Source organism: Danio rerio, chromosome 4, assembly GCF_049306965.1.
Source record: "Danio rerio strain Tuebingen ecotype United States chromosome 4, GRCz12tu, whole genome shotgun sequence".
NCBI lineage: Eukaryota > Metazoa > Chordata > Actinopteri > Cypriniformes > Danionidae > Danio > Danio rerio.
Window position 1 is genome coordinate 69,874,290 of NC_133179.1, and position 25,165 is coordinate 69,899,454.

Below are 25,165 nucleotides of genomic sequence, written 5' to 3' on the forward strand. Positions count from 1 at the left end.
CAGTCTTACATTAAGAAAATACCGGTTCTCTTCACTTTTCTGATAAATACTGGAAAGGGGATTGGAGTGAGTGGAGAAGAGATACAGACAACACAACGGCAGCTTCAGATTCAGACACTTTTATTCTAAACTCATTGAGTTAAAACCAACCCAGAATTCCCAACTAATGCTGCAGTTCACCAATACAGGCAACATTTGTACTCAACATTAAAAATAAATATGACTGTAGTGCTGCATCTTTAATATATATTAAAGCTCATCTTAAGATGCATATGATCACAGGCATGTCAGTATATAAGAGCAATCTGATTCGATGTGTTGTCCACTTTCGACTAAGTCCAGCTCAAAACATTTAAGCCACCACTTACACCAGGAGTGCCCAAGCTCGGTCCTGGAGGGCCGGTGTCCTGCAAAGTTTAGTTTCAACCCCAATCAGACACAGCTGGGCTAGCTAATCAAGCTCTTACTAGGCCAGGGGTGTCCAAACTCGGTCCTGGAGGGCTGGTGTCCGGTATATTTTAGTTCCAACCCCAATTAAACACACTTAAAACAGCGAATCAAGCTCTTTCTAAGTATACTAGAAAGCGCAGGTTAGAGTGTTGAAGGAAGTTGGAGCTGAACTATGTAGGATACCTTCCCACCAGGCACCCCCGTACTAGGCTTTCTAGAAATATCCGTGCAGCTGTGTTGAGGCAAGTTTGAGCTAAAATCTGCAGGACACAAACCCTCCAGGACCAAGTTTGGACACCCCTGACTTACACCCTTAAAATACTTAGCGATGTCCGCTTTTGATCAGATCAACACGGTCTTTTGAAGCATGCGTTGTATTTTAAACATTTGTCACCCAGTATATTTACAATTAGGATGACGTTAAGATTTTGGTATTATGGCCCGTCATTCTTCCCACACTTTCAGCCGGCACATCATGTAAGCTACATTTCTTGTTTGTTTTTTTGGCTCTGACTTGACTGCTCTTCCTGAGGTAAAACACATTTGAAAATGGTGTTTACGTATTGCAGTGTGGACAGTGTCCAAAAATTGCATACTGCCGTACTATGTAGTATATGTAGTACGAAAGAGTTTGCGAGCCGAGTAGTATGTCCGAATTCGAAAAACAGTACGCGTTAATTACCTGGATGACCTACTACTTGTGGCAGGATTCTGAAGTGTGCATCGGATGCATTCTACGATATCCCATGATGCATCGTGAGAGAATTCATGAATGCAAGTGAAGCGACGCAACTGGCACAGGTAGGTCACGTGATCAAGACAAAACGGCGGATGCAGTATGTTCGAGTTCCATTCATACTGTATAGAACGTACTTTTCTAACAGTCGAGTCGTACGTTTAAATTCAAATCCAGTACTTACAGAGTAGTAGGCGATTTCAGACGCAGCCCGAGGCTTTCAAAATCAACGACACATTTTAGTCATGTGACCAATTCAGCTAACATGGTGGACGACTTTAAGCAGATGTTTTGGATGCGGTCCGATTCGACAGCTTTGTTAAAGATTAATATCAGTTTGTAGATGTTCCATATTGTCTCTCTTCAAAGTACTAGGAGTTGTTGTTTATCGGTGGTAGACCGCAGTTGCCGTGACATTTCAAAGAGACGGAAAGTAAATAAACGGCAGGCGGATATGACGCAGGTAATAGTATCTTACGTCTGTGCGCAGTACATAAACGAAAGAATTTTCAGTTGTTTTAGAGTGGATAACAAATAGAATTGAAAACGACAGATTTTTAAACGAAAACACCGAAATCACAGTCAAATTTTTCCAGGTAGCGAAAGAATTTTCAGTTGTTTTAGAGTGGATAACGAATAGAATTGAAAACGACAGATTTTTAAACGAAAACACCGAAATCACAGTCAAATTTTTCCAGGTAGCGATGTGCCAGGATATCACATCACTGCTGTCATCATGCACCTAGTTTTACAGGAGAACAAGAGTCTTAAAAACCTTCTGTCTTTGTCGTTGTCTTCTATCATTGTCAAGTAGAACTTAAAAACACAGCCTACATTTGTGAATACACACCGTTTACATTTATTCCAGTGGATTAATCTTGTGTAATTAAAAGAAAGGAGGTAGCGCAAAACTGACAATACCTATCTTATATAAAGTTTACTTGGCTCAAACATGAGGGAACACGTGTCTATGTTTGAATGGACTTTAATGATTGCTGCAAGTCAGCACAAAAAAACGATAGTTGTCTTTATACGGGGCATATTTCTTATTATTTGCTTTGCAGAAGCATTTACCTTGCGTTTATATTAAGCAAGCTAATGTTATTTTTTAAAGTGGAGCATTAATTTGATAGTGGAAAATAAATGATTGCATTTTACCTCAGACTTTGAGGCTGAGGCCACCATTGGAGATTAGTGATGGGTCGTTCATAAACGATTCGTTCATTTTGAACGAATCTTCAATATGACTCGGGAACTACGAGTATCGTTAATTTCAAGTCTTCATCACATTGGCAGAAGCCAATCATATGCGTTTAGTGCCGGAAAAAGTTTTGATCCGCTCACCTCTCAAGTCCTCTATCATACCTCGAGTCATTCTGTCACGTGATAAACGAACGATCATGGCTCCTATCGGCTCAGACTGTGCATTGATTAAGATTATATGTGACTGTCAGTGTAACGTGAATGAACCCCTGACAATTGAAGACATGAAGAGGTGAGCTGAGGAAAGACACAAAAATTCCTTCATAGACAAAAGAGCAGGTAAACATTGAAATATTATTTTCTCCTTCATATATTCTACTTATGACTTATTTGTCATGTGATCAACCTTTTTGGCTAGTTGTAGATGTGTTTGGAAGCAATTCGTAACATTTTAATAATATTTTGGCAAATTGAACCAAATGAACGAAATGACTCAAAAGATTCGTTCATCTTAATGAACGAGACTCAAAGATTCGAGTCAGTAAAATGATCCGAACTTTCCATTACTATTGGAGATGTGCATGCAGAATAACATCCATATAGAATCAAATATAACGAATTACCCTTAAAGTATAGGTGATGGGTAAGATTTTGATTTAGTTGTTCTTTTACATGCTAAGTAACTTTACTTTGGACATGAGGTTGCCATAATCATCAACAAGGATTTGACGTAAGATGATTTATGTTGACCTTAAGTGAAGAATTTGCTAATGTTGAGTTTGTAATTACTGGTTTGATGTTTAGAGATTGGAATAAACGCAACCACATCAATGAATTTTACGGAAGCACATTTGATTCACAAAGTACCCAATCCCAGATCACACTGACCGATGCAGTTTGAGCCTAAAGAGCCCTAATTTCCCGGTACACTTCAAACAAAATCAGAAAAATACGCGAAATTACATTATTTCGAACTAAATCTGTCCGAAACCAAGTTATTTTTGAGGAATTCGTTTTGGCAGTTCGACACAGCTTACCAAAGGGAACTTTTTGGGGGAGTTCGTTTTGGTCCTGAACACTTTTGAGATACCATCAAAGTGCTGCGGAGTTTGAGACGATTACTGCATACTGTCCGGAGTATTATTTAGTAAAATCGCAGCATTTTTACGTAACAAAAATTACATACGACGCAATTTGATTTATCGTTTAGCAAAACTGCAAGTTCTTTTTGCCGTGTGAATTTATCTTCAGTTTCATGATCCTGCTCAGACAAACAGTGATTACATTTGATTTAATAAACAGGCTGCAATGTCAAGTTAGCCACGATAAAAATTAAACATTTGCTTGTAAATTGCAGATTTTCTAGAAGCAACTATACAAATAATTGTACAAATATTACTAAAACACCATTTTTTGTTTGAAAGTATTGCGATGTAGGATACACGTTCTGGGGCGATGCAGTGGGTAGCATGTTCACCTCACAGCAAGAAGGTCGCTGGGTCACTGGTTCGATCCTCGGCTCAGTTGGCGTTTCTGTGTGGAGTTAGCATGTTCTCCCTGCGTTCGCATGGGTTTCCTCCGGGTACTCCGGTTTCCCCCACAGTCCAAACACATGCGGAACAGGTGAATTGGGTAGGCTAAATTGTCCGTAGTGTGTGTGTGTGTGTATGTGTGGATGTTTTCCAGAGATGGGTTACGGCTGGAAGGGCATCCGCTGCGTAAAAACTTGCTGGATAAGTTGGCAGTTCATTCCGCTGTGGCGACCCCAGAGTAATAAAGGGACTGAGCCGACAAGAAAATGAATGATACACGTTCTGTGTCGTCTAAAACGTTATTACATTAATGGTTGATCCCAGATCAGACAGACCGATGTGGAGTCTAAGCCGAAAGAGCCTTACTTCCCCAGTATTAACCTTATTCTAAAATGCGGAAGTGCGCCTGTTTTCGAGATTGTCTTAGAACTCCCGATTCAGTCGCCTTTGGGAGAAATGACTAGGAATAATAAACGGCAGAAAACGGTCAAACTACTTGCTCTACAAACAAACGTTTGCATGACTATAGAGACCAAGTAGAATAATATAATAAGAAAATATCAAATTGCAACAAGCAGCGTAACGAGCAGTTTTTAACGTCAAAAAATGAATGGAAGTGAATGTGACCGGAAGTCTCAAGCCAAAAAGATTCAAATGGCAGCGCCCACTCGTCTGCGGAGAATAAGGTGAATACTTCAAGCGAAATCAGAAAAATTATAGAAAGTACATAATCGCGAACACAATCTGGCCAAAACAATGTTATTTTGCAGAATTCGTTTTTTTGTTCGACACCGCTCACCAAAGTAACATTTTTGTGGCAGTTCATTTAGGACCTAAACACCTTTGGGTTACCATTTGGAGTATGACTTAGTAAAATCACAGCATTTCAACATAATATACTCACATACTTGACTTGTACAGCAAAAACGCAGCTTCTTTTTTGCAGTGTCAAAAAAAAAAAAAAATCTTGAGTTTGATGTTCCTGCTCTGCATCTGTCTCAAACAAACGGAGTTATTCAATTTAATTTTATAAACAGGCTGCAAAGTCAAGTTAGCCATGCTATAAATGAAACATTTGCTTGTAAATTGCAGATTTTCTGTAAGCAACTGAAAATAATGTTATATTTGGTTGTAAAAATAGTACTAAGACATCATTCCATACTTTGTGACTATATTTAGCGACATTTCAGATCCTCTTAGCGACAAAAAAAAACACACTAACAAATCTAACAAATTTACTAACGTTACACATGTAAACTGATATACTTTATTCAAACAGCAAAAAATGTAACATACAAAAATTGTTGAAGGTGATGACATCAGTAATATGCCAATTGACATATGATGTAATCAGTGCTTAATTTGTGAATCGCGAATTACCGGAACAGATTGGGGTAACGGATCCGGCAAACTATTCGAGGATGTAGAGGTGTTGCGCACGAAAGCGAAGAGCATGCAGGTTGGGTTGGGGATTGATAGCGTGTCGTCGGATAGCGGAGGGGTGTCGCGGACGTAAGTTAAGAGCCGGGGGTTGGTTATCGCAGAAACGAAAGTGAAGAGCATTAGCGGAACAAAGCGAAAATGAACAGTGTACGAGGTAGGAGGGTAGGTGAGTAGGGGAATCGGTAAAATGAGATGCCGGATCTGGATCCGGCGTGTTCCGGCACAAATTAAGCCTTGGATGTACTCTAGCAACATTTAGCAACTTTTGGGACAGAGCTTAGCGCCTTTTTATTGAAATTAGTTGGAAACAGGCTATACTACAGGGTTTACTTTAAATTTGTGTTTGCTAGAATTACTAACTAGGATGCGCATTATGTCCTCTTAAGCGTCATTGAGATGATCATGTCACAGAAATGAAAGCGTGTTCTAGTTGATGTAGTTTAGTTACATGCTGTTTACTTGACATTAGCCAAAAATGTAAATTTTTAAGCAATTTTCCTGTTCGTTTACATGACAATGTCGTTTTTTTAACTGAAAACACATACATCTTATATTTTTGACAGTGTTGCCATTATAATTTCAGTGTAAACATCCAAAAAGGAGGGTTTTGCTATGTCCGAAATTGCCTACTACATTTGAATTTACTACTCGACTGTTAGAAAAGTGTGTTCTATATAGTATGAATAGAATTGGGACGTACTACATCACATGACCTACAGCGTCAGTTGCGTCGATTCACTCCCATTTATGAATTCTCTCGCGATGCATCATGGGATAGCGTAGCGTCCATCAGAATCTCGCTGGAAATAGTAGTAGGTCATCCGGGTAATTTTCGCACACTGTTTTTCGAATTCTGTGAATTTGGACATACTACTCGGCTCACATACTGTTTTTAGCGTATTATATACACTATGGAAGTATGCGGTTTTAGGCAAAGCATTTGTTAACAATGATATAATGGCAGGCATCCCAAGTTGAGAAAAGTAACTTCCGAGGGAGACAGAGATGATTCACAGAAGGTTTGGTGGGAGATGCACACAACGTGGGGTGGGTGTGCGTGACGTACCTGAAGAGCTGGAAGGGATGCAATGGAGAGGGACGTGCAACGTATTTAAGAAATGGGCAGAAGTCGTGCGATTTCCGTGAGATTATCTTTCGTTTGCGAGCATCCAGGAGTCTATATGCATTTGCGGAACTTCCGTGAGACTTGGGATGTCTGTAATGGTGCTTCTTGTGAAGATGGGTGTTTGCCAGATGTCCTTTTTTTTGTGTTTAGGAGTACATGCAAGAAGCATGACACATTTACAGCCCTCCCTACTGCAGCGTGGGGATTTCAAAGTGTTCGACAACTGTATGGTCTCAAACTTAACTCCTGGAGGGCCGCAGCTCTGCATAGTTTGGCTCCAACCACCTCCAACTCACACCTGCTTAATGGTCCCTAGTAGTCTTAAACACCTTGATTAGTTTGATCAGCTGTGTTTGATCAGGGTTGGAGCAAAACTGTGCAGAGCTGCGGCCCTCCAGGAATCGAGTTCGAGATCTATGCTGCATACCATCATCACTCTGCCTCTTCACACTTCCTTTTGCCCTCAAATGCAGAACAAAAATGGGAAATTGGGGCCTTTAGGTTTGTAAGTGTGTCCATTTGCAGTGGACCTGCACCATAAGGATGTTCGGGGACATTTGACTGAGATGGAGCACCGAAAGCAGCTTTGAGTCTATTGGCATTGGTGGTATGCAGATAGGTGTAGCCTTTCCTTCCTACCTCCACACAACTGGATACACCCCTTTGCCAAACCCCTTTTAAAAAAAACTACAGAATAAAACTGCTGAAACGAAGGGATTTAATCATCCATTGGACCATTTTTAAGATGTAATTACCCCTGTTCTCCAGAGTGGAGCTTCAAGTGAGTTTTGTAGCTATCTCTGTGAGCGTAACACTTTCCACAATGACCACATATAAACGGCTTCTCTCCAGTGTGAGTCCTCATGTGGCAATCAAGATAGTTTTTACACGTGAAGCTTTTGCCACAGTGCGTGCAGGGGTAGGGCTTCTCTCCGGTGTGAGATCGTATGTGTAAATTGAGGTTGCTCTTCTGCGTGAAACTCTTTCCGCAGTGACTGCAAGTGTAAGGTCTCTCTCCGGTGTGAATTCTCATGTGGACCTTGAGGAGCTCTTTTTCAGCGAAGCTCTTCCCACACTGCTGGCAGGGGAACGGTTTCTCTCCGGTGTGGATTTTCATGTGCTTTTTAAGTTTATTATTTATAGTAAAGCTTCTTCCACATTGCTGGCAAACGAATGGCTGGACGCTGTTGTGAACTCTCATGTGCGTCTCGAGTTTCTGCTTTTGAACGAATCTCATGTCGCACTGTTGGCAGGCGAAAGGCTTCTCTCCAGTGTGAAGTCTCATGTGGGCTTTAAGGCTGTGCAGGTGAGTGAAACTCTTTCCACACTGATCACACATGAACAGTTTCTCGCAGGTGTGAATTTTCACGTGGGCTTGAAGGTGGCGCTTTAGTCTGAAACTTTTGCCGCATTGGCAGCAGGTGCAATCGGCATCGGATCGATTTTTCTCATCTCTTTTACGGGAGCTTCTTTTCTTCTTAGAAGGTTGTTCATCAGTCACTAAGTCTTGGAGTTCCTCATTCTGATCTTTCTCGTCAGTTTCATTCAGTTCTTGAGCCTCTTTTTTCATCACCATCGGCTCTAAAGAGAAAAATAAAACGCCAGTTTAAGAGCACAAAGTAGCAACAGGGGTTAAAATAAAAAATATTAAAGAAATTAAGATATCGAAACCAACAGCAACGTAAGTTTTGCGCAATTGACACGTATCACTCGAGTTGGAAAATCTGAACTTCAGCTGACATTCGCGACATGCTCAACCAATCGGGAGCTTTCTCTTGTAGGGGCGTGATTATGACATATTGCCTGTTGCTGGGTGTCCAAAGGGCAAAGTCTCTAGCCGATGTTGTGGAAAAAGATTCTGGTGTGCACACTATTTTCTTAGTTTCTAAGTCAAAATATTTAAAAATAAAGACAGAGATTTCCGAAGTCTTTAGGCAAAGCAGTTTATTGTTACAGCATCAGTAACAACGAAGACAGGTCGTTCGAGTGTCTGATGAGTATAGGCCAGCACACAGTTCAAATCAGGGCTGTCCAAACTCTGTCCTGGAGGGCCGGTGTCCTGCTTAGTTTAGCTCCAACTTACTTCAACACACCTCCCCGGAAGTTTCTAGTGTACCCAGAAAGAGCTTGATTAGCTGGTTCAGGTGTGTGTAATTGGGGTTAAAATATGCAGGACACCGGCCCTCCAGGACCTGATTTAAATACACTTCTTTGTCTTAACACTCCACCCAAATTTAGATATTAGCACACCTCCATTAGCTTCTCCACTAATAGGGCCTTAAATCTCCCAGATGCTCTCTACCCATGGCCAGCTGAGAAATTTCTTTACCCCCAATAGGATCTCAGGTTTTTTAGGCACCCAACCCATGACCATTTAAGGCAGGGGTGTCCAAAGTCAGTCCTGGAGGGCCGGTGTCCTGCTGACTTCAGCTCCAGCTTCAACACACCTGCCTGGAAGTGTCAAGTATACCTAGTAAGAGCTTGATTAGCTTGATCAGGTGTGTTTGATTAGGGTTGGAGCTAAACTCTCCAAGACACAGAGTGTGGACATCCCTGATTTAAGGTCTTTCCTTCCTACTTTAAATGTGGCGATTCAGCAAAAGCAATGCTCAACAATATATCTTGTTCACTGTACCTTGAGCTGTCAACTGCAAGTTCAGCCAAAGTTCACGGGTAGTTTTAGGGTCATCGTATTTTGGAAGTCGAGCGTGGTCTGAGAAAGCCTCTTATCATCCAGGTACAGTTTCTGGAGGAGTTGATGAACTCAGGGCTGGGTGCACCTCTGAATGGATCTAGTGGACTCAGGCACGGCTCCAAACGAATCAGCGCTGTTTTTCAGCCTTCATAAAGCACATAAACACAGCTACTCTCTTAATAAAATCCATGTTAGCATGGAGGCTATTGTCACTGGGCTGACAGAAGCCTTGGCCATGATGCGAATCCGCATCTATTGTGAAGTAAATTTTACGCGCAGTGAAACTCAAAATATTCACACGTAAATATTGAATGTTGAGAGAACATTTTGTTCTCTCTTCATGCTTGCTTGTTATCTTGAGGCGTTTGCGGTATCATGCTCTTCAGGCTAGGGAGGGGTTCCTGTCTGCAACTTATATCTTCTCTTAATTTCCACTGTGACCTACTTAGCCCAGAGATGAACATATGCTTATTCATGCTTAGAGATGAAAATGCTTATTCATGTTTACACGAAAATGCTGTATGACCTGCCCATATTTGGAGTGCCTTTTTGCTATCAGCCCTGTGTGTATAAATATCCCTGCACATCCTGTATTTGTCAGACTTGCAGAATAAACCATTCTAACTACAGTTTGGTCTCTTCTCATGTCTCCGGGTCGACCTGCTGAACATTGCTGAATCTGGTGCCTAATTTAGGGGAATCTTACAAGGGTCATCGTATTTTGGAAGTCGAGCGTGGTCTGAGAAAGCCTCTTATCATCCAGGTACAGTTTCTGGAGGAGTTGATGAACTCAGGGCTGGGTGCACCTCTGAATGGATCTAGTGGACTCAGGCACGGCTCCAAACGAATCAGCGCTGTTTTTCAGCCTTCATAAAGCACATAAACACAGCTACTCTCTTAATAAAATCCATGTTAGCATGGAGGCTATTGTCACTGGGCTGACAGAAGCCTTGGCCATGATGCGAATCCGCATCTATTGTGAAGTAAATTTTACGCGCAGTGAAACTCAAAATATGCACACGTCTATTTGCGCACGAATAGCGCAATTTATTTGCATCCGCGTCTTGTGTGAACACTGCATCAGAAGCACTAAGAAGCTGTTTACACTGCCAGTTAAATGTGACCCAATTCCGATGTTTTGCTCATATGTGACACCAATCGGATCTGTTCTATGACTGTGTAAACACACACAAAAAAAAAAAAACGCAAACATTTGGATATTCAGAGATTGGGCCTTCTTCATATGACGAAATTAATAGGATATATGACAATGCGACTCATATAAACAGGCAGATCAGATTTATTCATGGAATTACATTTCGTACGTTAATTAACTTGCGACAATGAGGTGCTTCTCTGCAGTTTAATGGCATAGGAGGAAGAGCATGTGTGGAGACGCAGACGCGGTAAACAACAAGAGAAAACACGGAGGAGGAAAGCGGTCAGTCGCCATAATTTGCTCCCACCAGACCTGACTTCTCTCTCATACCCCCAGATTCCTCTGAATGGTGGAGGTCATCATATTTAAACCATGAGCACAAGCTGCGATAACCCCTCTTTCCCTCCTACTCTGCCTCAAAATCATTTTAAAGTTGGGCGATCTTCGCATATTTCGCAGAGCTGAAAGCAAGACAATTTCCTCCATCGTGGCTAGAGTGTGGATGCTAGAACCTGCTTTTACGCATGCGCGATGCCATAAATTGTATGGCAAGTGTAAACGCATGAATCAGATATGGGTCACAATTAGAAGAACGTGTAAACAGACTGGCAAAAAAAAAAAAAAAAACGATAAAGGCAACAAATCGGAATTGGGCTTCAAGACCTGACAGTGTAAACGGGGCCTAAAGCCGGGTTTATACTTCTGCGTCAAGTGATCGGCGTGACCCACGGAGCAAGCCTTGCGTGTTGCCGTGCATTTATACTTCTTCACAATGGAATTTAATGCAGAGCTTCTTGTCCGGTCTGAGACCCACTTTGTATAGTATATCAATCAGGCAGTGAAGATCAGATTAAAAAAAAAAAAAAACAGATCTTAAACATGACCATTTTATAATGGAAAGCGCTGAGCCTGGCTGGCTGAAATTAAAAGTCTGTGTGCATATACCCCATTAGCATGTTGTACATGGGAAAAAAAAAAATTTAATTTAATTGTAATACACACACCGCTGTTTTGTTACACTGAAATATTCACATTTTGGTGTTTCTCAGTAGCAGAAGACGTCGTAGCTGGGTAAACTCAGTGCGCAGTGAATGGGAGAGTACAACTAACCGTACGTTCACACCGAAAGCGGCGAGAGCGTCAAAGTAGCTGGAAGTCATTCATTTTTAATGAGAGCCGGCGGCGAGGAGCAGCGCGGTGCGTCTTTGCTGGCGTGAGCGTCGAGGAGAGTTGAAATGAAGTCAACTTTATGGTAATGAGCTATGACGCGGTTCAGTGGCAAGCAATCAGAATGAAGACGTCCACCGCTTGATAGCAGTTCAGAGAACACAGACCTGTGAACTTTGGTTCCGACCACAGTTGTTCCCAAGGGTTTGATTATTGCGGTCGCCGGATTTCCAATTATTTACAATGTTTGCCTACAGGAACATACATTGAATAAGTTACTGGCGAGTTACTGATGTGCATTAATGTTTTATATATTTATCTTAAAAAAGCGGGAATCTCACGCGATACGACAGTACAAAACAGTACTGCTGCTTCAGGATATATCAGACATATGGACACATATTGGATAAATAGAGCAAAGCCACACCACACGCAACTTGATCTTCCATTGTTATATGAATTTGATAAGAAGTGCGCAACATTTTCACGCTAGAAACATGTTTAATGCAGGAATGTAACTGATATGCTGCAACGGCTCCTTTAAAAACGAGATTAATGTAGCGAGTTTTGACGCTCTCGCCGCCGGAGCTGAAGGCAGACAGCGTTGTCGCCGGAGCGACCTTGGACGCTCTCGCCGCTTTCGGTGTGAACGTGCGGTAATAATATTTAACAATCCTATGTGCTGAAATAATAAAAGAAAAACTCCACGATGGTGTTATCGAGACCTTTAGAAAAAGGAAAAAAAATTGTTCCAGACTGCTTACCGCAGCCAGAAGACAGATTACATCAATTTGACTCTCAGCCCCATGGACGCTGCATTAGAAACACCACACATAAGTGGTAATTGTTTTTGTAATTTGACGCAAAGATGGGATAATGCATTCATAAACGCATATAAATGTTCGTACGTTTTTTTAAAAAGCTAAATATTAAAAACTTAAGGATTTAAGATTATTAACAGCGATTAATAGCAGGCTTGTGAAAAGAGTAGGGATGTAACGATATCAGAATTTCAAGGTACGATAATACCTCGGTATGAATGGCACGGCACGGTATTTATTGAATCATTTACAGAAAAAAACAGAACTAATGAAAAGACTCGAAAAAAAATGCCAAAAGTGTTTATTTACCTTAGCGCTGAACATATCAATGACATACAAATTAGCCATCTATCTGTAAATTTTGAAACAGGAACTTCAATTTTTCAATTTTAATAACAAAAAAATTATTAAACCATGTAAAAAAATAAAGTGTCAATTTAGTATTGTTGAAAACTCATCACATTCAACATTTAATCACGCACTCACTTAGATAGGGATGGGTTTTTAAGGAAAATTATCATATAACTATAATCTGGTAAAAGCTGGGATCTCTGGGCATGTCCCCTGCAACAGAAAAACCCCTCTCATTTGGGACTGAGGTTTCTGGGACAGAGATATGATTCAGCCAAGGTTGACCGCAGTGGGTAACGCTGTTCATTGACTTTCCACCACTTGAGAGCCATGAGTGAGATAGAGATCTCTTTACGATACAAGTCAATGTCTGCATCAATCTAACAAGTGTGCTGTGTTCTGCAGACCCCATGACTGTTATTAGTCGTAATCCCCAACTTATATTTCACCACAGTCTGGCAGTGCCTGCATACTGTTTGTTTTTTTGTCACCTTTTCTCCTTTTTCGTATCTTTTTAGAAAGAAACCAAAATGCTTCCACACATCCGATTTAAAACCCACTTTAGGTCCGATCATTTCCAGCTCTTTTTCTTCACCGCTACTAGCAGCACACTCCATTTCCGCATTACTGGATCTGTAGTGACAACAGACCGCAAAGGATGATGGCCACGCCTAGGCTGATGGAAATTGTAGTTCCCGCTACCTCCCGTTCGCTTCATTCGCCTGAGCAAACTTTTCTCAGAAATATAGTTTTATTGAGTCATGCGCCTACGGTAATATTGAAAAAAATTACTATTGCGGTATGACGGTATTTACAATATTGTTACATCCCTAGAAAAGAGTTATATGGTTGATTAATTTTGTGGAAACCCTTTCACTCGTTGTGTTGCATCACACTAGGCATGTGACGATAACCGTTTTCAAGGTATATTGGAAAAGTCAAGGTTTTAATCATTTTCCGCTTTACTGTACCAGAGGTATGGGTAAGATTTTTTATTTACATTTTTTCCCCAGTTTTTTAGGCAAACAGTATCGCCTGCAGCAAAAAATATCCAAGATGCTATTATAAATTAACAAATCTGTGTTTGTAAGACTAATGAAGACAGCAGCCTGACATGTTTTCTGTAGGGCTGGGCGATTTGGCAAAAAAAAAAAAAATCTAGGTTTTTTTATAAAGTTCGACCGATTCACGATTTCGATTTTTTTTTATTGTGTCACTAGTCTTCTCAAAACATTACAACAACATGACGGAAGTAACACTCTCTTTAAAAGTAACTTGAAAAAGCATCTGGTTGAGGAACTTTGTATTTTTAATGGCCATGTCATACAAAAATCGGTCAAGATTTAAACAAATGTAAAACAAATTCACGAGTTAAATAGCGTTGCTGAAGATCTGAATAAGAAATCTTTGTGTAAATATTGCAGTTGCAGGAATACAGAGGTATTTTTTTGCAAGTTTTGCTGAGCCTGGGAAAGATTGGCCTTTTTCTTAAAAAGATACAGTGGAAGAAAAGGACTGAACATGGAAACTGTAAAGCCTAATTTAACCCAATGTGTGAAGTTGTGGACGTATAGCAGGAGCAAATACAAGCACCAGATGTGTGTCTGATATAAATTAATATATTTAATCTATTTTTCTTTTTTCCCCTTTTAAACACCGATAATTTGATGCGCTTTGCTCCACTCTCTATTATGCTGGCTGATCTGGCTGGTTTTCAACTAGGTCCGCTAAATGACGTCATGGGGGTGGGTACTTCCATTTTCACTGCTACAGTCCCTCACCTCTTCTCGTGTTCAAACCAAAAGATCGGCGCGTTTTTTCACATGGCAGGCTTTTACGTCCTTCATACATGTTGAGATCGAGTGAAAGAAATATCCATGCAGTCACTCTTCAAATACTCTGTTTTCTAACTGTGTCTTATCTTATTGTAAGTTGACCCTGTACTAAACGCCTTGACGTTGCGCCTTGACATTCTTGAGCAATGGATAAAATTGTTCTGCCTAACTGAGCTGAATATTTGCACGTATTCATAGCCCATGTAACCCTGAGTATGATGTATAAAAGCTGGGAATACCCCAGACTTCTTTAGAAGAGAGCAATAAACTGTTGGATTCACATCTCTCAGTTGTTGTTGCCTTCCTGGAGCTCCAGCTTACTGAGGAAATACACAGACGATCTGCAATTTATCCCAACAACTTGGTGACCCCCGACGTGATGAAGCTGATCAGGTAAGACATGAATTTGGCTTTGACTACCTGATAAGCTTCATTACTGAACTGAGTAATCCTTGGCTGGGATTTTCCCTGAAAAGCCAAGAAGAGCGCGCTATACAAAAGTAAAACGATCATTCTGTGTGTTTTCTAGTAAGTATTTACTAACATGGGTGGTTCATACACCAAGCCTGAGATAGGGGAAGGCCCTAAAGATTGGATGTATCGATGTGGGTGGGGATATTACACTAATCCATGGTTAGATAATCTAGCAGGGTGGACTGAGGCACAAGCGATGCGTCCCTACCCTAGAGGTGGGTCATTTGACCCCCATGTGCTAAAACGGGCTCACAAATTAATTTATGAAAGTGAAGGAGATACCGAATGGGACCATGATTACATGAGAAAGGGTTATGAAATCTGGATGACGATGATGAGTGTGTGGAGTGTGAGTTATCGACTTGATGCGGGAATGTCTTGACAATCCACGCAGACGTGACTCAGACTAATGCAACAAGTAAAATCCTACATGACTTCACGCTTTAACAGACAGTTAAGCAGGTCGCACACCAGAAGCGCCGCGATACAGCGCACATGACAGTTTAAACTATCACACACCAAACGCGCACATTCGCATGATATTTAACATGAAACTAATCAGATGGCGCTCTGTGGCGCGGCTGACATATGAACTGCGTCGTGACTCGTGGCTGGGCGGCGCCAGTGTGTTTAGAACCTGTTTAGAATTCTAAAATCCATGGCGCTGTGTGGTGCTGCGCGGCGCCGAGAGGCGCTTCTGGTGTGCTTCCTGCTTCAGAGTGAACCAAAGCGCATTGGTGCCATTATAAAGTATTAAATATATATATATTTAAAAATCACGATTTCTCGATTTGATTCAAAATTAAATCGTCTTAAAATGTAAACTCGAATTAATCGAAAAAATCGCCCAGCCCTAGTTAACTGCTCCACAATATTCCTGTTTCTATAAATAAAATATATTGTGGGAAAAACGTTTTCGTTTTTTTTTCAGGGTGTCCGCAGGGTCTTAAATTTTACAAACTAAATTGAAGGCCTTACCATAAAGACAAAAATAAAAATAATTCACATAAATATGCTGTTGTGGGTCTTAAATAATTTTAAACAGGTCCTATATTTTCACTAATTCTGAATGTAAAGCTATAGTCAATCAGTACAACCAACAAATCCATCTAAAAAAAACGTTTAACAACATTGACATTTTATTAACGATTTAGCAATATGGTTTCGTTGTCTTCCTTACATGCTTACAAAAACATTTGTTTAAAAGTTCTCCGTGTTTTCATGCATACATTTATGTTGTGCGTAAATGTTGTTTATTACAGCTTTGAAAACTTTGAGACATTCTGATGGTCTTTAATATTGTTTACGCTGCATTGCGCTCATGAGAAATAATCTGTTTGGCTTTGATTTTCAGAAGACCTTTAGATTTGTCTCATTGTGAGTGTCGATTAAATAAATGACAGCAAAAACATCGTTTTTTATGTAGCATTTTAAAATAATCTAGAAGTTAAAGGTAAAGTTACCCTCAAAATAAGTCTTAACCCTAATTTAGACCTCAGAATTCTGAAAATATTTTACTGAACAGGAGAAAAAATTACTTCTGCATTGTTTTGCATGAATTTTGTTGGTTATAGCTTTTAAAACCTTTTTAAAGAAAGGTTGTGCTGATAAAAAATATATGTACTGTATATAACTGGAGTTTGCTTGTTTTGACACGTTATTTAAAATATGTGGCAAAGAAATAACTGAGTTTTAATTTTAATAGGGCAAGTAAAACAATTTCACTGATTATTACAGAAAATGATTAGCGTTTTGCCCTCTGATAGTCTGAAATTTCATTGATAACGGTGTTAAAAATTTGACGTGATGAAACCTGTAGAAACCCTGACATTTAAAAAGAATGTATTTCAGAGCAGTAATCAAGATACCGTCGAACATCATTAGTTTATTTTCTCTTTTCCTCTATCTCCCCTTCTACTTACTACTACTATTATTTGTTATTATTATTATATATTATTATTATTACTTGTCCTCTCCCTGATTTCCCATCCTCCCCTCTCCTCGACACCTTTGTCATAAATGGTATTACTTTTATTTTTTGAAATCATTATTATTATTATTATTACTGTTCTGACTTGTCCTGTTATCTTTCCATTATCATTATTACAAGTATTTATACCATTATCATTATTAAGGTTGCAGTTGTAGCGGTAGTAGTTGTAGTAGTAGTAGTTGTAGTTGAAGTAGTAGACAGTGTAATAGTATCGATTGTTATTGAGTAATTGTTACGGAGATTTTTGAAGTAGTAGTTCATGTAAGTAGTAGCAGAAGTAGTAATGGTGTGGTAGTTACAGTAGTAGTAGTAGTAGTTGTTGGTGTAGTAAATATCAGTAGTAGATGTTGTTGATGTAGAGGTAGTGGAAGTGATTGTGGTGGTGGTAGTAGCAGTAGTAGTAGTAGTAGTAGTAGCAGTAGACGTTGTTGTATTAGTTGTAGCAAACGCTATAGTAGTATCAGTAGTGGTAGTCGTTGTAGTAGTATCAGTATTAGTAGACTTTGTAGTAGTAGTAGTCGTGGTTGTGGCTGTAGTAGAAGCAGTAGTAGTTGTAATATAAGTAACTTTTTGTAGTAGTAGTTGGTGTAGCACTTGTGATTTATTATTATTGTTGTCAGTTATTACTGTTGTCCTTTCTTTCTTTTTACTCAAATTTCTACTATCATACATTAATAAGCATTGTTGTTACTCCCTACCTCTGACTGGTTTCTTTCTGTATGTTTTATCTATATCTGTGACACTTGCTTCATTTATTGACTGTTATTGTTCCTTATGTATGTACTCTGACCTGTCCACCAAGTTACCTTTACATGCATACACACGCTCACACACACACACATACCAGTACATGACTATATTGTTGTTGTTTTTGTTTTGTTTCGTTGCTTTGTATTTGTTGACGTTTTCTTGTATTTGTATGATTTTTGCATATTCTAAAAAAATAAAATAAAAAAAAGATACCGTCGAACAGTGATATTTTTATCCAAGGATATCATACCTTCAGAATCTTATACCGGCCCATGCCAACATCACACTGCATCAATGCAGACCCAAATCACTGAATATGGTGAATTTGATCAGCATTCAATAGAGACGTCAAATGTTTTTCACAACAGCAACTATTTTCACCTTTTTTTTCTCTAATTCACCATGTGACCTGCTGCAAAAGCAGACATTTCATCAAATGTTGATCTTTGAGAAAGAAAACCAACCTGTTTGTTCCTCTGGATCTTCATGTTTGACTGTGAATGTGTCTTCAATCTTCAGGTCTTCACTCTCCTCTTTAATAAACGCCATCTTTATAACAGTGTGGAGATCAGTCGCTTCAGCAGGAGTTTTCCTCTGTGTTTGAACACTTTGTCCTGTATAAAATGAGAACAATGTACAGAAATAAAATAGATACACACTTAATCTGCTGTCTGGTTTACTATTCAGTGCACTACTGAGGGAGTCAGACTGAGGGAGAGACGATTGACTTAAATCACCCGAGTAGATTAAACAAACACATAGAGAATACAAATTACACTTAAGTACATCAGCACCAAACAATTGTATAAAATGGAAACGACTCGAAGTTTGTAAAGCTCCGTTTTCCTCATCTCCACTCGTCAGTGACTGAATGTTTACTAACAGATTCAAGACCGACAAATGAGACGCGCCCCTTTTGAGTGTGCTTCTAAGGTAAACGTTAGATAAACTATTGCATTTTAATGAAGGTTATTGTTTTAGCATTTATTGTTGAAGCGAGTATAACTTGAATATATATTTGTTTCACGCACAAACCTTTTGTTTTGTTGGACCGCTAAGCGGTATTACGGCGCGATTGTATGACGGCACACACCCACACCAAAATAAAAGTCTTACACGCTATAAAGACATTTATGGAAGCCCGTTCCCACCACTGAATAAAAACATACAATGTAAAAAAAAAAATAAGAAAGTCGGAGTTCTGAGTTGTAAAGTCAGAAATCTGAGCTAAAGTCAGAATTGCCAGTTATAAAGTCAAATGTGAGTTATGAAGTAAGAATTGTGAGTTATAATGTCAGAATTCTAAGATATAAAGTCACAATTCGGAGTTACAAAATCAGAATTCAGAGTTATTAAGTCAGAATTGCGAGTTATTAAGTCAGAATTCAAAGTTATTAAGTCAGAATGCAGAGTAAAGTCAGATTTGCGAGTTATAGTCAGAATTGCATGTTATTAAGTCAGAATTGCATGTTTTTAAGTCAGAATTCAGAGTTATTAAGTCAAAATTCAGATTTATTAAGTCAGAATTGCATGTTATTAAGTCAGAATTCAGAGTTATTAAGTCAAAATTCAGAGTTAAGTCAGAGTTCAGAGTTATAAAGTCAGAATTGCGTGTTATTAAGTCAGAATCCAGAGTTAAGTCAGATTTGCGAGTTATAAAGTCAGAATTGCGATTTATTAAGTCAGAATTGCGAGTTATGGGCCCAGTTTCACAAACAGGGCTTAGGTTAAGCCAGTTAAGCTAGGCCTTAGTTAAATTAGGCTATTTAAGACACATTTATTAAAATGGCCATAGAAAAATAATACTAGTGTGCACCTGGAGACAAAAAAATGACACTGACAAATTTTAAGACACCTCTCCGCAAGTTAATTGAGTTGAGACAGCTCAAACATGCAATTTTATCTTGACTAGCCTATAACCTTGTTTGTGAAACCGGGGTATAAAGTCAGAATTGCGAGTTATAACGGCAGTATTCAGAGTTATTACGTCAAAATTGCAAACTTAATAACTTGACTTAATAACTCTGAATTCTGACTTAATGATTTAACTTGCAATTCTGACTTTATAATTTTTTTTGTATTAATTTATTTTATTCAGTGGCGAGTACAGGCTTCCATAGGATATTCGAGTGAAAGAAAAAAACTACAAATAATGAGATGACAGAATTATATTGGGAGATAAATTATAGATTTCCAAAGTCACCAATATCAATTTTTTACTACCAAACTTTAACTAAACGTAAATGTGTAATTTTGATGTATTAAATAAAAAAATTTCAATGAATCGGTTTACAAAAAGAATGAAAAAAGTGAAGAATGGAAATAACTTATTTTAAATTTAAAATATATTTTTTGTTGTTGCAGAAATAAATGCTTTATTTAAATAATGAACTCTTAAATTTATCAGTGTATAAACCTTATTCAATTTGTTTATAACAAAAAGGCAAACAAAAAAAAAGGAGGAAAGATTAAAAACAAAAATCCATTAAAAAAAACAAAGACCATAAATTGATATTGTCTGAATGGATAACATGTAAATGCCTAAAAAAAAATCATTTTTATGGAGGAAAGTTACATCTTTAAAGTTTTACTTCATACAACTGGCAAAATAAAATATAACATAAATAATTTAAATATTAAGGTCTCAGATGTCCTTTAGTGGAAACTGCTAAAAAAAATATTGTTTTCCTCCCCATAAATGTCCTCTAAAAAAGAAACATAAACATACTGCCTTTAACTTTATTGATTTCAGCGTTGTTGCACTTTATATAAGGAAATAAAACACCATTTTATTTTACACTATAAAGAAACAATCATTAAACGTAAGATTTTTTTAAATAAATGTTTTTAATAACAAGTATTACTCTTAAACTATACATTTTAACAGTGAATTTATGTCTGAAGTATATCAGTCACCACTGTACAGAAAAATCAATAAATAGAAATATCCATAAATAAAAGCCAGAGTTAAAGGAGTTAAAGGAATATAAGCCAGAGTGTTCAGGAGTTTCAATGAAGTAAAGAGCAGGGCTTGGCTGAATGTTGGCCGAGATGAACTGCAGTCTTAAGGCCGTGGCCGTCACTGACGTGCACCTCTCAAAAATTGTAACTACACGTCGCAACGACACGTAGCGTAAGCTCTGTGATTGGTCGGCTTGGTAGCGCTGACGAGTCTGGGCGGGACCGAGAGCCGCGCGAATAGCGCGAGCGATTGTTTACAAGTGTGGAGTCCCGTGAAGGAGCTCCTGATGGAAAGTTTTGTTTTGTGTTTACCTCATAGTTAAAGTTGTTGCACGTCCGCCGGTTCCTGCCTCAAAATGAGCGAGTTTGAGCCACTTGTACATCCCGGAAGTGTTCAGGAAAAGCAAAAAAGCAGCGAAGGAACTCGACACAGAGGAACATTTACACCTCACTGCCAACTAGCGTTTCGGAAGTGTTAATGCAGACCGACAGAGACAGCGCGCAGAAGTATAAATGCACAGCCACGCGCGTTGCATGCACCGTGGGTTACGCCGCTCACTTGATGCAGAAGTATAAATCAGGCTTTAGGCCCAATCCCAAATCTATTTTTTTACCCCAACCCTTTCCCCTTGGCCCTTAAAACAGAGTGTGAAGTGGAAGGGCTTCAAAATTTACACCTAAGATTTGGGACAGCACACGTCATCATATGTCATCGTGAGCTCTTGCTTCATATGAGATCAGACGATCGCGACTGCTGTAGTTATTCCAGTTGTGTTATTTCTTGGTATTTATCTTCAGGAAATCACTGAAGCCATATATTATGTTATCATAACGATATCATGTGGCAATAAGATCGTGACTGTACTGTGTTTTTACACAGTGGCCATATTCATCTATGTAAACACACGAATACAACACTAACATTATAGCAGACACTGTAAAAAGCTCATTCTCAGCTACCAGACTTTTCTGACAGGGTATTCGTGTTTCATCGAGTGTCAGAATGTTGTGGGACTGCTATACAGGGGTTATGATTAGGAATTATAGATCGCAAAATTGTGCTTTTTTTTTTTAAAAAGCATGATGGTAAAACATGAACGCACTTATAAATATATTAAAACATATGTTTATTTGTCGTAAAACTTCATAATAATGACAAAATAAATACTAATTTGTGGATCTCCTTACTTCTGGGTTCAGCCATGCTGCCGTTGTGGCTGGTGTATTCTTGGAAATTTTCTTACCCCTTGGTTTCAAGTGTGGTCCTGAAAAATTTTTGTTCAAAGGGCTATTCACCCCTTAGCCCTACGCCTTCAAGCTAAAAAGAATTGGGACACCCCTACCCCTTAACGTGAATGCGCAAAACGAGGGGTAAGGGGAAGGGCTAAGGGGTAGAATTAGGATTGGGCCTTAAAGTCAATTACTGAAGTTTAGACAGAACCGCACATTCGTTGAATAATTTTATTCCAATTATAGAGATCATTCTTTGAATATGTAGGATGATGTTGACATTTATGCTCACCTTCGCTTCAAAAAATAGGGATAATACTATAGTAATATATAGTAATAACGAAAATACTGCGCATACCAGACTTGATATTCAACTTGAAACTGCGCTCGCGCTCCTCGAGTCTACAAATGTGCAATGCTTTACGTTTTTTTGCAACAACTTAATTGGCCATGGCATACAGATCATACGGATGTCAGACCTGGCAGTGTCTCTGAGGAAATGGTGCGGGTGCATTGGAAAGGTGCTACTCAAACCTTCACAAAAGGTCTCAATCCTGAAGCAATTTTTCATCCCGTGGCTCTTCTACTTGGTTTATCACTGCGAAGCCGGTGACGTACTCCGGAGCCTGGCTGGTGACTTGGAATTGGCTGCTGTACGCCAGAAACAGCAATGGCGGTCTCTGTATCTCTTCGCTCACACGGCACATCCCATCATTCCAGGTAAGATGAATCTTCCGCCAAGCTAACTCTTCAGATCCGCTTGTGAGAGTCAAGGTGGCCAGCGATAGGCTCAAGAAGCAGGCAGGGAAGCAGGCACTACATCACTGGGCTACATTTATGCAAGGGCGTTTACCCTACCCTTGTGTTCCAATGTAGGGGTAGGAGCAAAAAAGTTGCAGCCTGCCGGCGTTGCTCATGAAGGATGGAATCTGTCCCCACATGCTCAGTCAATGTCCGGCGGTGCAAGTGACCAGAATCAACTGGCAAAACAAGCTGTGTAACCACCTCAGGGATGGACATTGAGGACTGCGACAACTTGAACTGGTGCTCTTCCATGATTCCGAAGCCCATGTGATGGTACAGTACGAGAGATGGTCAATTACTTTGGCCTACACAAAGATACGATCGTTTGGGAGCTGGGCGTGAGTAAGCTTGAGATGCACAATTTCCATTGGGTGCACGTGGACAGGCAAATTGTTTGGATGAACTAAAATTGGACGTAGGGTGGGAATGGGAGAGTGTGTTAAGTGTTTCGCAGCTCAGAGAGTACGAGTCTCAGTGCTGGGTTGTAGCTGGAAGGGCATCCACTGTGTGAAATATATGGCCAGAAATTGAGGATTTATTCCCTAATAAGCCAAATAGGAACAAGCCGAAGGACAGTAAATGAACGATCTGTTACCTCACATTGTTTTAATCCAAGTACACTCTTTAATCATGCAGGCAGCAAGTGCACCCAAACGGAAGATGTGACAATGTCTGACTTTCAGTTGTCAAGAAAGATTTCTATTATTGTAGCTACTGAGTGTGTGAGACACTAGACGGGGTGAAAGAGCGCTCAACAGTTTTTAGCTGTAGCGATGCGAGAGCTACAATCACTCCTTGTGTCTCACACACAATAAAATCCCTACTTTTGATGCGTCTCTATTGACAGTCACATCCAGAATATAAAGAGTTTTACTATAAAGCTACCACTGGGTTCAGATATGAGTAGTGTGTACATGGCAACAGTATAACACCTGCGTCAATGTCATGAAACAATTGACTGTTTACTTTACCTAAAGTATTTATTTATATATGCAACGCATTCTCATAGGCGAAGGGTAATCAGGTACATGCAGAGGCGGGGTGCACTTGAAACCTGTTACTTGAGCACCTGCACCTTCCCCCCCCACTTTTCACTTGGCAATCTCCCCTCGAAAGGTCTCTGCGCGGCCCTGAGGGTAATCATCACTTGAGTGTCATATATTGGAAGCAAAGCTAGACCAGGCAAAGGTCCTAGCAGATAAAATGCCAACTTCCATTTGCCATGCAGCTCTAAAGTGCAACCAGTTCTCGAAACCGAACTCTATTGATCAAATATAAACGGCTCTTTTCCAGCGTGAGTCCTCAAGTGGGAATCAAGGTTGCCTTTCTGTGAAAAACTCCTTCCACATTGAGAGCAAATGTACGGTCTCTCTCCAGTGTGTACTCTCATGTGGATTTCAAGGCATTTCTTTTGACTGAAGCCCTTTCCACACTGTTGGCAGTGGAAAGGTCTCTCTCCAGTGTGAGTCCTCATGTGGTAATCAAGGTTGGCTTTCTGTGTAAAACTCTTCCCACATTGTGAGCAAGTGTAAGGTCTCTCTCCTGTGTGAAGTCTCATGTGGTAATCAAGTTTGCTTTTCTGTGTAAAGCTCCTTTCGCATTGAGAGCAAGTGTAAGGTTTCTCTCCAGTGTGAACTCTCATGTGGATTTTAAGGGTACCCTTTTGAGCAAAACGTTTTCCACATTGCTGGCAAAGGAAAGACTTTATCGTCTCGATGTCTTTATTGTGAACCTTCATGTGCGTTTCAAGTCTTTGTTTTTGAACGAAGCTCATTCCACACTGAGGGCAGGCATAAGGCTTCTCTCCGGTGTGAAGTTTGATGTGATTTTTAAGGATTTGAATTTGCCTGAATCTCTTTCCGCACTGTTGGCAGGCGTAAGGCCTCTCCCTCGTGTGAGTGCTCGTATGAATATCAAGTCTTGATTTTTGTCTGAAACTCTTTCCACACTGATCACATGAGAAAGGCTTCTCTCCGGTGTGAATTCTCATGTGAATTGCAATATTATGCTTTTGTTTGAAACTCTTTCCACACTCGGGACATGAGTAAGGCCTCTCTCTGATGTGAGTACTCATGTGCGATACGAGTCTTGACTTTCCAATGAAACTCTTTCCACACTGATCGCATGAGAAAGGCTTCTCTCCAGTGTGAATTCTATTATGGACTATAAGGTTGTGTCTTTGAGTAAATCTTTTTCCACATTGACTGCAGGTAAATCTACCATTAGATTTGGTTTCCTGAGCTCTTTTATGAGGTGAAGTCTTTTTTGTCTTGGTAGATTTTTCATCAGTCATTACATCTTGGTGTTCCTCAAACTGATCTTTCTCTTCCATTTCTTCCGTCTCTTCTTTCATCACCATCAGCTCTAAAGAGAAAAATACAACAGGTTAACTCAAATTCTTTAATTTTTATTAAAGTATTAAAACCAATAACAAG

At 39.6% G+C, this 25,165-nt stretch overlaps 1 protein-coding gene and 1 long non-coding RNA gene across 3 annotated transcripts; both read right to left on the minus strand.

Annotated features, from left to right (window-relative positions):
• Nucleotides 1-107: 107 nt before the first annotated feature.
• LOC141381876 (uncharacterized) lies at nucleotides 108-4,062 on the minus strand. The gene is made up of 2 exons (XR_012402761.1): nucleotides 736-4,062; nucleotides 108-391 (listed from the first exon to the last, which is right to left on the minus strand). It is a non-coding gene; the product is annotated as an uncharacterized lncRNA (long non-coding RNA).
• Nucleotides 4,063-5,174: 1,112 nt separating this feature from the next.
• LOC103910998 (uncharacterized) lies at nucleotides 5,175-22,975 on the minus strand. 2 transcript variants are annotated; one of them, XM_073948823.1, is made up of 3 exons: nucleotides 22,461-22,975; nucleotides 18,200-18,349; nucleotides 5,175-8,071 (listed from the first exon to the last, which is right to left on the minus strand). In XM_073948823.1, exons 1-3 carry the CDS (start codon nucleotides 22,495-22,497, stop codon nucleotides 7,242-7,244), a joined length of 1,017 nt encoding a protein of 338 aa, XP_073804924.1. In that variant the 5' UTR covers nucleotides 22,498-22,975; the 3' UTR covers nucleotides 5,175-7,241. The 2 variants fall into 2 exon arrangements, with proteins under 2 accessions (XP_073804924.1, XP_068076635.2); XM_068220534.2 differs by lacking the exon at nucleotides 22,461-22,975 and adding an exon at nucleotides 18,771-18,832.
• Nucleotides 22,976-25,165: the final 2,190 nt, after the last annotated feature.